General features: G+C 41.1%; 1 protein-coding gene across 2 annotated transcripts; it reads right to left on the bottom strand.

The window, feature by feature from the left end:
• Positions 1-22: 22 nt before the first annotated feature.
• On the bottom strand, positions 23-13,990 carry LOC124222808 (extended synaptotagmin-1). Of its 2 annotated transcripts, XM_069137579.1 has the most exons (21): positions 13,523-13,990; positions 12,343-12,630; positions 10,174-10,376; positions 8,831-9,117; positions 5,592-5,677; positions 5,294-5,489; positions 4,851-5,221; positions 4,514-4,739; positions 4,283-4,431; positions 3,990-4,025; positions 3,677-3,774; positions 3,399-3,572; positions 3,114-3,311; positions 2,729-2,998; positions 2,478-2,651; positions 2,125-2,326; positions 1,806-2,041; positions 1,521-1,740; positions 1,308-1,428; positions 997-1,214; positions 23-876 (listed from the first exon to the last, which is right to left on the bottom strand). In XM_069137579.1, exons 2-21 carry the CDS (start codon positions 12,401-12,403, stop codon positions 722-724), a joined length of 3,681 nt encoding a protein of 1,226 aa, XP_068993680.1. In that variant the 5' UTR covers positions 12,404-12,630; positions 13,523-13,990; the 3' UTR covers positions 23-721. The 2 variants fall into 2 exon arrangements, with proteins under 2 accessions (XP_068993680.1, XP_046490116.1); XM_046634160.2 differs by lacking the exon at positions 13,523-13,990 and having other exon boundaries at positions 8,867-9,117; positions 12,343-13,259.

The following is a 13,990-nucleotide window of genomic DNA, read 5'->3' as shown; positions in this document are numbered from 1 at the left end:
ATAGTAAATCTGAAAATAAATATAAATAGTCGAATAATTTATTTTGTCCGATACCCAGTCTCTGTACAATATGATAAGTTTGCCAATAATATGGCGATATACTATTTATATTTTTTAAATATCTTCTTGAAAGTTTTATAATATTCGAAGAAATGTACAGTGAAAAATTTTCTCTCATAATATTATACATGTATATTTATATAGGTACGTAATATTACGGAATGATACGATTCTTCATCAGTACTGGACGTTAAATCCGAAAACGATTGTAAGTCACATTATGCTTGGACATACAACAACAGAGAGTATTTCTCACAAATTCATGCTGTCAATAGCTGGAGCAAGATATTCCAAGAGAAGCTGAAAGTGATTCTATAAGAATGAAATCAATATGATTTCATTTTGAAAACGTTCCAAATTTATCAGTTTTACGCAATACTGACCAAAATCTATTTATGAAATGGCGAACTCTTACAGTTAGACTACTAAAAAGATTTAATTTTTAATATTATAAACATAGTATTTCTAATATATACAAAAATAAAAACATCTTAAATCAACTCGTCAGTATTCTCCATGGATGTGCTACACTTTGCAGTTTACCTGATAAATTTCGGATCAAATATAATCTGCAAATATGACCAAAGCGACCTAGTAGATGTTAAATTCAACTGTTTTCAGCTCGATGCATTGGAACTGCAGGCTGAAATTTACACCACTTTCAAATTTTGCCAATTCTGTGCACTGACCAAGACCGGAACAACTTTTTCGTGGATTTATTCTTCACTTCCTTCCCATGCCCAATTTGTATTTCCAATGATGCGCCATTATTCAATGCTAGCCAAGTATGCACGTCGTTGGTAGCCGCAGAAGCACCTGTAAAGATATTTCAGAGCCCAACTTAGTCGACGAGTCGCAAAAATCTGCACTCAACGGCAGTCGGAACTTAATGTAGCATGACAAAAATCGTAACGTAATAATATGGTATGTAATTACCACTTAGAAGTTCGTGAAGTGTAACTCTGCGGCTGGCCAACAGCTCCTTGTTGGAGCTGCGAATTTCGAAAATAAGAGAAGATTGCCGGGATACTTCATCGCTATCAATTTGGAAGTCAACGCCAAACTGTGGATTGGGCATTGCCGGAAGAAGGCGAGACTTTGTCAATGTCTTACCGCCGTTAGTGGAAGACGACATTTTCTCTGGACTTGTGCACCTATAAGTTATTTCATTATAAAATATTATGTAGATACTTCTATCAGAGATTCATTAAAGAATTTGATTTCTCTTGCATAAACAATCAACTTACGCTTGAAACTTCACCCGACAATAAAGCTGGGCAATATGAGCAACATGGAGACCTTGGGCTTGGAGTACTTTTCCTTCAACACCGGAATACTTTTCTCTGGTGCCATTGATTGCTTTCAAGTCTGCAGATAATCAGGGATAATTGTTTTTTAAAATTAGTTTAATCGTGCAGCTCAATACTACGTTCAAAGTATTTTAGCACAAGCTCACTGACCTCTCGTTCCACGCAGGTTCGGACTTGGCTGCCTTATCCTCCCAAGCATGTCCGGTTGCGAAACTGCATGGGAGAGACCGGCACCCTGAAGTAACTCCGTCGCATCAGCTTCCCCACCTCCTCGAGGTTCCAAACTCAGTGCGACACCTTTCGCAGTGTCTCCCTTATCCTCGATATTAACTTCAGATCGAAATCTGCGAAGTTTGAGTCCCCGTTTAACCTGATAAAAATCGGAAATCGGTATAAACCTAGTCGATTTATCGAAAAGAATATGTCGAATCTCACCTTCTGCTTCATTACTCGAAAACTGTTGTACTGAGGCGTCTTCTTCCCAAAACCATTATCAGGGCTTGGTGTCAAACTGTGATGCGATGATCTTCTTTCCCTAAATTTTTCTAGGGTGCTACTATCAACGCCATCCTCTGCGTTATCGCCGCTCACTGTGCTGGTATCCCGCCCAGACCAACCAGTTGCCAGACCGTTTACTTCACCCGATTCTTTGCTAGTCGCACTGGTCTTATCTACATCATTCCAAACATAAATTTCCATGAAACAATTAGAACAAGACACAATCACTTGTTTCAACAAAATAATAATTACATACCAGGTAGATGGACTATGGCTGGCGGTTTAATCAAGGTGACAGTGCGAGGAGGCGGTGGAGGAGGAACCACCGGTCCCAGATGCAATCTCATTTTAGTTTTTTCCATTGATGGCCGTCGAACAACAGTTGCGACAGCATCTGGCTCTGCATCCTGCCGTGTGGAAGAATCACTGACGGTACTTGCCGCATACGTGCTCTGCGTCTGAGAAAGCAGATGATCAGAGTTAAAACAGAGTTTCCCAAAAATTTGATACCAGAAAAATTTTACTTCCAGTTCCTTCAACAACAGATCAGTAAACAGAGGACGATATACAGCTGGAAAAAATCCTACAACTACTGTAAATTACGTCCACCTCAGATTCTTCGGAGAGAACTTTGATCTTGAGCTCAACAGATCCTGATTTGGTTCCCTTGAGTATGAACCAATGGGACTGATCGCTGCTCGACAGTTTTCTTATATCTTCTAGGGCTAATGACACTTTTCCGAGATAATCTTTCATCCCAAAAGTATCGTGATCCCACAGCATCTGAATATGGAGTAACTAGGTCATATGCGATACTTATTTCTAATATTTTTTTTCACTGGGAATGGCAAGATTCTTACAATGTCCAAATTTTCTCCGGCCCTCGGCAATCCCATGATTGAACTTTCATCCCAGCAGGGATTCAGAGTTTTCTTTTTTATGCTGCTTTTATACTTTGTTTCATTGTTCAGTCTCAGTTCGCAGAATGGATCGCTGAAACCGTTTAAATCTTTTGCAACGAGGTCTTTTGCTCGTAACAAGGTCACCTCCATCAATCCACTGCCTGTCGACAAAAGGCTTGATATATCTGAGGAGGCAGGGTCTGCATCTCGATGTATTAGAAGCATTTTCTGAAAATTCATAGTTGATTACTTTTAACACTTGTCAATATTAACAGTCTATGATACAATGGCCATCGTTGAGCATACCATCTTTGAAAAACTATGAAGAAAATGTGTAATTTACCGCTTGTTGCATCCATGGAAGACTGTTTCGCTTCATCTTAGGATCATCATCAGATCCTATGGGTGCGATGCTTCCACGTCTACTAGAGACCACTTGTTGAACACTTCTGACTGGATGGAAAAGCACAGAAACTGTCACAGTTGATGACCCACTTGAACCGCTAAGAGTCAGTTCTCTTCTGACGATCCATCTAGTGCCCTGAAAATTTGATGGTTTATTGTCTGTCCGGATGTCAGTAATTATTCTAATTCGAATTCTTTACAGAAACCGTTTGTACACGGTTACCTGTGATAAAGAAAGCATAGCCAGACCCAGCATGTCCGTATCTGCCATTTTAGATATATTCCATGAACATATAACGAAACTCAGAGAAACTTGAGTGTAGTCTTGTACAAGAAACTGCGTCCTGGCCTCCCACCTTGGCGAGCTTGTGCCCCGGACGTAATGTGTAGTTTTTACCTGTGAAAGTTAATTATCCCTATTGAATGTATATTTTTTTGATTTTCCCAATTCGGCAAGAAGAGAAATGTTGATAAACACGTGAAATTAATTTTATTACTTGCTTTTTTACGATTATTGAAGAGCATACAATACGGATTGCAGTGGGAGGGATCGCTGTTGATAAGATCCTCCGCCGAATGTATGTAAACAACGAGCACACCTGGTAAGAAAAAAAAGAATTGCATAATTGACAGTGCACACAGCCGGAAAGCGTTGTGTATTGCAGTTTTTTCGTTTAGTGAAACACAAACTTCGCAATGTTGAAATAAATTGCATGTTGTTTGTGCGTGCTCTGGTGCACCAATAATGAGAAAAATCGTGTAAGACCATGCCTGACAAACAATTCAATTAACATTCGGTCAATTCGCAATTTACCTGCTCTTTGCTTTCGGTACGAATTTTTTCGAGTCACTGAAAATGTTAAAAACCAAAGCTAAGTAACATAATGAGAGTAAGGCAGAGGCGAATGGCAAATAATCAGCTTTGGATACAGGACCTATGACTTTCTTCATCCTCAATACTTGGTCAAACTTTATCCAAAGCCTCCATTGATTATTCAATACTCATCGCTATTCTATTTCATCTTCATTTGCATCTCCGAGTCTCACAGGATTATAATAGACTCAATTAACCAACATTCACCAGCAAAACATTGTCGTTTTAATTACCCGAGGGATGAAGGCTTTCATCCAGTGATTCTGGCTGTGGTAAATCGGGTTCCAAGGTGGGCAGTGAGCTGTACTCCAGCCTAGCATTGATATTGGGAATATTGGCGCTACTTCGTGATGGTTTTTTCTGTTGCAGCACACTCTCAACCCTGTAAATACAATATGATCACCAATTTGCCAGCAAAATTTTACATTTTCTATTCAAAAGATACATGATTTAATCGCTCTTACACAGTAGAATTTTCCCAGTTGTACACACCCAGCGCCAGCTCAAATTGAGCCAGAGTTATGGTGCTGACCAGCCTTTTGGCTTTCAGTTTTATGCTGATTCGTTCATTCTCCAACGACCCGACGAGAAAAGACACATCTTCCATCCAGCTGGCGCAAAGATGTGGCGTCACTAGTCGCTGGTCGCCTATGGTGACCACCAACCACCTAACTTCGTCCGTTGTAGTTCCTACCAACCAAAAATTAACACAACTCTGTGAGAAATTGTCAGTTTGCAAGAGAATCCACTTTAAAAGTACAAATATAAACCAAGGTCTGATTTTCAATGCATGAAAGTTACCTGAGACCGTGTTGCTTTGGCTAAGGGTGACGGTAAGGACTCCGTGAGGTGTATCATGCGGTACGCAATCCAGACCTGGTCCAGGTCTCTCCTGCGCTCGAAGGTCCAATTCAAGATGTCCAGGATCGACTATCCAGCTTGCAAGAGCATCAGAGACGACCGCATGGATCCATGTCTTTACCAGGGGCACCTCCATCATTTGGACAGCGCGAAGGACCCTGACACTAAACCAGACATCTGGCTTTTCTACGAAACTGACGCTGAGGTGCGTTACGTGTGGAAATGGAGCTGCGGAGTTCAGTGTCAGAGTTGCCAACACCGTACCAGCAAGAGACAGTTTTTCAACCGCAACATCAATGTCCATCCCAACTCTGCGAGAGAATCCATTATTTTGTCAAAAGGCAAGGAATCGAGAAAGTTGGATGAGGAAGGAAGTGGCTCACCCTTTTCCAAAGAGCCTGGTTGTGATGAGCATCCTGAATTGCTCGCAGTCCAATCGAAGATCAGCTTCAACAGAGAGTTTACTGAAGCCAGGTCTTGCGGCAGGTCCATCGTCATCTCCGCTGTAATCCAGGGCTCTAACACGCGTTATACAGGGTGTCTGTTCCCCAAAAGTGAGTTCTCGCAGCTCCAATGGACCTTATTCGATATTTTGAAACTTTAATCACATTCTAGAGGTGTCTTCTATGATTAGACCCCGTAATTCAGGATGGTTTACAATAATCTTAATTTATGGCTTACCAAGTATCCCGGGTTTTGACTCATTCAAAATTGGCTCCAATCGTTCCTTGGCAAGAGTGAATATACTTCCCGCGCTGAATCTCCACCTGCATTGTGAATCTGATAATGAATAATAGTATGTGTGTAGGTATTTTAAGAGTGATATGGAAATGAAAAACATGCTTTGTATTTTCTTTTTTTCTCTCTTCTTTGTTTTGCTGTATATTGAGATTTGAAATTGGTAATTCTTTGAACAAAATTCAACGTTCAAGAAACGATTTACAATTACATTTAGCGAATAAAATTATTGTAAACAACTGAGTTAGATCCAATCTATTTAAACAATTTTGAAAATACAAAAATAAGGATTTCATCCACCAAAATTCAATTTTCATGGTACAGAAAAATATCCTATTCATTCTTCTCTATAATTAAGAGTTGAGTGAATGTATGCATAAATTAAGGTGTATTATCCTGTGTAGTTTTTATACTTTTTTAACTATGGTTGTCAATTGCTGAGTAAAATTCGATATTATTGCGAAAATCAACCAGTTTCACGATTTCATAGGTACCCATTGCATCACTTCTGAAAGTTTTGTCCATCGCTTCAGTAAAAATGAAAAAGAATTAAAAATACGAAGAATCTTTCGACGGGACTCGAATCCCGAGCGTCGTTCAGTAGTGCAGATCGGGATTGGTCAGACTGTAAAGGATTTCGCAATGAACAGGCTGCAGTAGTCAAAGTTACATGTAACCAGACACGCCGCCTGCTGCAGTAGTAACACCGTCACGAGTCAGCCGGCCCGGGGATATTCGCAATTTATGCATCCAGGATTTCAACGAGCTTTAATTTATGCCGGACTAGTTTGCGGGAGGCATGCGGTACAAATGCTAGAAAATTTACGTTGATATGCATGCACACGACGATATCGGGATCGACAATCTACGCGTCGGAAGACGCGCCTGTTTGACGATGGAAAATACACAAGATTGATTTCTTATCACCTTTTTTCGCACCGTGTTGACTGAATGTAAAGAAATCATAGCCCGTAGAGAGCTTGAAAGAAAATTATTCTGGTGTCACGTAGAGAAGGAAGTTTTTATTTACTGTCGCATGGAGATGCATTTATGAATGATGAAAAAGAAGATAGGAAAACTCGGCAGTCTTTCGTGTACCTACGTAATACTTCACAGATTGATCTTTACATGCTTCGCCGCGTACGAGAGTTCATACGAATTGCTGCCTGCAGGGCCTTATGCACGCATTGCAACCGCATTACACGGTTTAACATAGCTGCGGATCACTGCTATTAGGTATAGGTGGATGCAAATTATGCAAGTGGGTAGATAACTCTTGGACACGTCGACGTTACATTCCACTTGAGGTAAACTATCACTGCTATCGCCCCCGCAAAGTGAACCTCGAGAAAATACAACCATGTTTCATGATAAATCACTCGCGGCCCTCTTCTGTAATACATTCGACCACCCGTGATACGCAAACGGGAGCAAAATACGGGTTTCATTTAACACTTAAGGTTTAATATTGTACCTGTATTCGGATGGAAGATAATTGACGTGGGTATATTTATTTTTTGTAGATGTTTTATCGGAAATTAAACGCGCAGACTAATAAATATACAATACATGGCTTTGATTGCTTTTTATTTTCGCCGAAACATCTATGACTCAACTCAAATAGCAAGTGACGGAGAACGTGACGACAACAAAGGGTGGAAAGGAATGTTGGGGAAAAAAACCACGTAACTGAGAGGATTAAGAGGATTGATTTTGCCCGCAGATATACAGCTCGGCAATTTCCAGCCAATCGCATAACAAAGCAACCGTCGTGATAAATAATTGATTATACGATTATACGATTATAGGAGCGAGGTAAGTTATTATAGCGAACGAGAATGGATTGGAAAACGGTGATTCTCGGATTCTTTGAGGGATCGGCAAATCGATTTTCATCGAACGAACAAATAATAGATACACAACGTGCGCTCGCTGCTTTAGGACGGATACTTTAAACGACATTGAATTCTTTGACGCCCGGGATATTGTCGGTTAGTTGCACCGACTGTTACGTGGGTGTGCCTTACGAAAGGCTTGCGTCTTTCATCGGCCATAATTCCTAGATTCTCAAAGAGAAACGGACTTTTATAGCTAAAGAATGACAGGGAAAGAAAATTCGGTGATATGAGTAAAACAAATTAGTTTCACGATGCGACGTTTAGGTAACAACGAATTTGCGTTACTCTCAATCTATAGTCTAAATCCGTGCTTTGTTACTTATTTTAACGCGATTGAAGATAACCGGGGAACTAGAACGAAACAAATTTGAAAAGCGTGTATTATAACATTTGCACAATCACTTTTCCACAATCACGAACAGTCATCAGTTTGCGGTGCTGTTCATTAACCGCGAATATTAACATTCGTACATATTGTACCTCACGTATATACATTAGGATGGTTCATTTTTTAAATTTGTTTTCGTTCAAGGTGCCGCTTGGGAAATTTGTGACAAATACTGTCGTAAAACCTGGAGGCGGTAGGAAAATATTTAGAGATCGCTATCAATTATTGTAATATTTTTTATTTATATTTACGATGTGATCTCTAAATATTTTCCTACCTCCTCCAGGTTTTACAGTAATATTCGTTTTTTTCAGTATTTGTCACAAATTTTTCCAGTGACGTGTTAAAAAAAAAATGTTAAAAAAGAACCCCCCTAAGTGTACATATCGGCATCGGTTATAACGCATCAAGAGAAATATACATGCACGTGTAGGCATAAATATTTTCCTTGCTTCTCGACTGCACGGTCAAGGAAGTAGTCGACTGGTCGACTGGAGACGCGGCCGTCGCGTTTTAGAACGTGAAAGGCGCGTTGCGGGTACCACAACTCGCAAAGGGAATGTGGAATGTGGAATGTTTACAAATGTCTATACTCCAGCAGCAGTCGGCAGCTGCCCTACGACTGGTCTAACTCGTACAACGGTCCGCAGTTCATGGACTGACTGACTGACTGACTCCGCAGGACTCTTGGCACCCAAACGCAGCAGCAGCAGCAGCAGCAGCAGCAGCAGCAACAGCGACGGAGTTCATTCACCCATCATGATCGTTAAACTGGCCCCGTAATAATGTTAATGTCCGTGCCAGCTCCGATATTCGATACCGTGTACAGAAATCGGCGAATCAATTGTAACTACATCGTTCCTTTCATTCTCATCTTCACTTCTCGATCGACATACTTTGCGTTGTAGGAAGTTTGAGCTTGTTTTATGTACCAGCGATTTATCAGCAGGCTCAGCCACTCAGCAGTCTCGTCCTTGTAGAGCGCCCTGCGCCGACGAAGCCTCGACAATTCGTGTTGAAGGGCTGTTTGCAGAAGCCGCGACAGCCTCGCTCGGAATATCGTTCCAACGAGGGCGAGAACCAGGACTAACCATGCCAGGGACAAACCGGCTGCCCCAACGACCCACGCAACCAAGAGGGCGACCCCGAGATAAAGAGCACCTCGCACCGCCTCCGCGTCACGCTGAAAACATACGCGGAGGGAAAGGATTGGTTGAGTCGAGTGATATTCGTTCGATTCAAATAAAGACTGTAGTCGAATGAGGAGAACTGAATCAAGCCTTTGAATGATCGTGCTGTTTATCTATTTATTCAAGACAACACGGCGCGAGTTCTTTGCGATAATGTGAATTTTGTATCAAGAAAATGTGCGATTGAAACGACTGAAAATTTGATTCAACGCATCTCAATCGTTCTGTTTTAAAATTGTGAAATTGTTGTATCAAAACAAATAACGGACACTAGATTGAAGCGAATGGACTCCAGCAAAATCTAATTTGATTCAATTCCTTTTTCCCCCATCTACATGCACATATATTTACATTCGAAATGTATAATCGTATGTCTGAAAAACTCCGGTTCAAAATTCTATTCTGGAAAGCGTTACAAGGAAAAAACCGTAAGTGAAGATCTCCTGGGTTCAAGTTGACCGCAGTGACTAGCTGACAGATTTCAACGTATACCAATTCAACCAGCACGTTCTAGACAAAAGAGATGAAAATAAATAAATGATTAGAGTCGATACCCTTAAGCACCCAAGGCGTGAAAAGTTGGTCGTAAATCAATCCGAGGCTGCGTGACCACGGTGTCTGTATCGACGGTCTCAAGCTTTACGCGTAGACACGGTACGTTGTACCCTGTCTCATATCGTAACACCGAGATTGTAACGAAGTAAATAATACACGGTTTTAAATTAGGGGGCGTCGGTGGCTCGAGTCGACCGAAGGTACAACGCACAACAGGCTTATCTAACTTATGCCGGGTCTTACGAGTTTCACGTATGAATACACAATTTCGCCTCCCCCGAAGCGAGATTCTGTGATTTAGATAACAATTTTAGCCTCGACTCGGCCTTACACGCGATATTCAAATTAAAGAGGTAAAAAAATATGTAAAACAAAGGGAAAGCTCTACAGCCTGTGTAAAATTTCACACGCGTAAACTGTGCGTCCATCGAGTTGACGGGGAATAATCAAGTAAATAAAGAAATGCAAGAGTATTTTTAGACTGTAAGAAAAACCTCTGTCTTCTGGGCCAAGGCGAGGGCGACGGCGAACTCGTCATCCTGCGTCGCCAAGTCGTCCGTGCTCATCGTCGCGACGCCTCCGAGACCCCCTGCAGGGCCACCCACGGGGATCTGGAGGGTGGTTAAGGGATTTCCAGCCAGATATACTGCCGGCGGTCTTTCCCCAGGGCTGCAGCTTCCGCTACCCTCTCGTTTCCCTGCGAAGATGCGTCAGCGTGTTAAAACAGTAAAAGGAATGCGTTCGTTGTGGACGGCGGAGGGTTTCTTTTCGTACCGCAGGTAGGGGCGGGGTTGAAATTTCGAATTTTAAAAGTTCCGAAAGCGTCTGATTCCGAATTTCACGCCGGGGAAAGTTAAAGCAAAGAATTCGGAATGATCTTGGTGAAATTTCACCAATTTGATCTTTCTTTGTTTTGGTTTTTCCGATTTTTTACACCCACTCGTTGAGTATATTTTAATTTTCGGAACTTTTCTCTATCGTAACTTGAATTTTCGGAATCTTGCATTTTGGAACTTTGACCCGTCGGGTATCCGACCATTCGAAACTTTGTCGTTTCTTCAAAGTTTGATTTCTTTACTTCAACTTTCGCCGCCAAATAATTCGGAATTAGACGCTTTCGGAACTTTTCAAGTACGTAACTTCAACCCGGCCACCGCAGGTACGCGCGTGTAATAATACTCTTGGATCGAAAACAACTCGTTTACGAGTACATTCCGTGTAGGAATGGTCAGCCTGCGGCGATCCTTACAATTATGGAAACAGTTTCCGGTTCGCTTGTTCCCAAATCGCTTGTAGGGGGGGGGGAAGGGTCGACGAATAAGTGGAGCGCAACCTTGGCAGAATTAAGCGCTTCCAAAGCACCTAAAGAGATAAGGTGCGGAATTAAATTGCACTTTCACCTCTGACCTCCGAAACACCGCGTCGCGAAATTTCCGTAATCCTGCAGCCTGATCGAAGATCAGATCAAGAGGTTGATCGATTGATCAACTGCCGGAACAAGTGAATACGTTTAATTGTAGCGGGATATTTTTACCCTGGTATATTAAATTTGCGCTTCGACGTTTTACGAAATTAAGCAGGGAGCCCAGGTTGGCGGAGCGGTTGATTCGAGCAACTGATCGTTACTTAGTTTCAGGTGCATCGCGTGATTCGAGGAAACTTTCATAAGCTTAATCCGTACCGCCTGTGTGTTTATCCGTGATATTATACAGGCTTCGATGCGGTGTAGAGAAACACAGACAGATTACAACGAACATTATTGATCAAATATAATCTGTTAGATCATGCGCCCTTCGTCGTTACCTTTGTAATCCTGGATTAAGTTCCTACGATTAATTAATGAAAAACTGTGTAAACGGGTACGTCTCGTATTTGTGAGGAAATTTCAGACGCATGTCGGAGTCAAAATTTAACGGCTACTTTAGAGGAGCTCCTACGTAGGGCTCGAAGACAGTAAAATAGGTTCTATTTCAATGGCATTTTGGGTCCTAATTTGACCATAAAAATGTGAAATACAAAAAACACGATTAAAACGTGTGAAATCAAATTAAAATCCAAATAAATAAAGGGTTTTTGTATTCGTGGGAACGTTGAGTGAATACGGTTGAAATGCGATACTTAATATTCAAATGTTATCGAAACTCGACAAAATTATATCAAAATAGCCCTTGGATTATTCATCGTTAACACTCGAATGTCGCTGTGATAATATATCTATAGATGAGGAGTTACAGGTCCAATGGAGAAGCTGTAAATCGAATAGCGTGAAAAATAGGTTCAATCGTTTATCAAGAGTGTCAAAGTAGGATTAGAGACTTTAATTTTTTCAAGTTGGAAGTTCGACGTAGGGTTTGTCCTAAAATCCTTAGGAGTTAGGATGAGCCGTATCCACCTTCACGAGGAGCGCGGCACTAATAAGCTTCGCAAGTAATGATATCCTATATATTGTTCAAATTTAGCACGGTTTGATTTATGGAGGAAATGAGGTTTATCGATCGCAGTTGTTACACTCGGTATACATGTGCGTTTAATATACGAGTATTAAATTAGCGAGTTTGCATATGCCGTAAGCTTATTATTACGGATATGTTATTAATTAACACGAAATAACCGCAGGTAATATTCTCAGGGAAAAAAGCGTCATGTTTAGGTATGTACAGTACCTTTCTTCAGTGACGCAGCCCTCTTCAAATGACGCGCCATGAAACTGGAAAAAATCTGCATGCTTCAATTCCAACGAGCCATCCGAGCTATAATAGATCCACTATAAGGCCCACGTTTTTCTCCTTATTTCTCTCTTTTCTCTTCCAGCCTTCGCTTCGTGCAATCTCTGTTATTTATTTTGAAATCGCTGTTTATTTGTCAGTCCGCGATTTGATGTCATCGCGCGTCACAAAACCGTTATTATTATAGTCCACCGTCATTTTATCACAACCTATACTCGTAAATTCCTTACAAATTTCACGTCGCGCAAAGCCATAAATTTCAACGAATTATCATCAAGACAATTTAGAGACCGTATAAATAATTTTTATTTTTTTCATCGTTTTCTTGCGAACGCTTCAAAAACTTGTGGTACAATTATAAGCATCACGCAGCGAGTCCAACTTTGTGTTTTACAATAGCTGAACAGCAACTCGTGAGAAGTTAAAAATACTACGAAATATAAGGAACAACTTTTTATGGATATAATTGCTTACGTGGCAATTACTGTACGCGAATTGGCGTTGTTCCGACTACTTTGTCCTAGTCAATGATAAATGTACCTACATACGTTGGCCGATTATCTTTCGAGGGCATCTTCTAGTCGCGGGTGTTACTACAATCCCATGGGAACCGCGAATACATTTATGGAACAACTCCGATGGGCAGGAGGCACGTCGTACTCTAGATTGAAATTGCGATTGCTGAAAGGCGTGCAGCTGTTGTAGACGGAGCGATTCGTTATTCATTACGTACACAAAGTTTCATTTATCGATGTGAAAATTGAGACAGTTAAAAGGATTGATTATAATCAGAGACCGATGTCTGCGAATCGAAATCTTAAGCGAGGATCGGAGATTATTTGAAAAAAAAAAAAAAAAAATACTGATCGTTTCATCCGAATTTCAATCTTGGAGATATTTCTCTCGCCTGAAAGTAAACTGCAGAACGTTTTTACGACCGAAAGCGAGTTAAATCACTATGAGCGCTTATTCTCGTCCGTTCGTAAAAGTCGGAAAGTTTCTTTGAAGCACGACGGTTCGTACAGTCCTCGGACGAATACAATTCGCGTATGATTTTACTCGGCAGGATCTCGAAACCTCGCCTTGATAAGAATTGTTTAGTATTTCGCACACTCACTGAGACTACGATTGTGCGAAGTGGGTATAAACCGCTTGCGATTAATTGTGGTAACGGTGATTCGCGAACAGTTCGGACGAGAAGTAGCGCGAAAATAAGCAACACCGACAATTTTCGCTCTACCGTGGACCCGCCAGTTGGTGTTCTGACCTTTGGTCAAGTAGAGACCCGCGAGTAAAATGACACGGGTGGGAAAATTGGCGTTGGTGTATGACAGCGATAATTGACGATTTGATTGTTATACACTCGAGTCCAGTGCGCCGTTGCAAATTGATGGGGCGGGGTTGAAGTTCCGAATTTGAAAAGTTCCAAAAGTCTCTAATTCCGAATTATTTGCTGGCAAAACTTGAAGTAAAGAAATCAAGCTTTGAGGAAACAACAAAGTTTCAAATGGTCGGAAAGCCGACGGATCAAGTTTGATTTTTTCACTTCAATTTTCGCAAAATAATAATTCAAATTTTGGCGCTT

This window comes from Neodiprion pinetum, chromosome 7 (genome assembly GCF_021155775.2).
Source record: "Neodiprion pinetum isolate iyNeoPine1 chromosome 7, iyNeoPine1.2, whole genome shotgun sequence".
Lineage (NCBI taxonomy): Eukaryota > Metazoa > Arthropoda > Insecta > Hymenoptera > Diprionidae > Neodiprion > Neodiprion pinetum.
The sequence above is the reverse complement of the archived record's forward strand: the minus strand, read 5'-3'. Positions and strand labels throughout refer to the sequence as shown.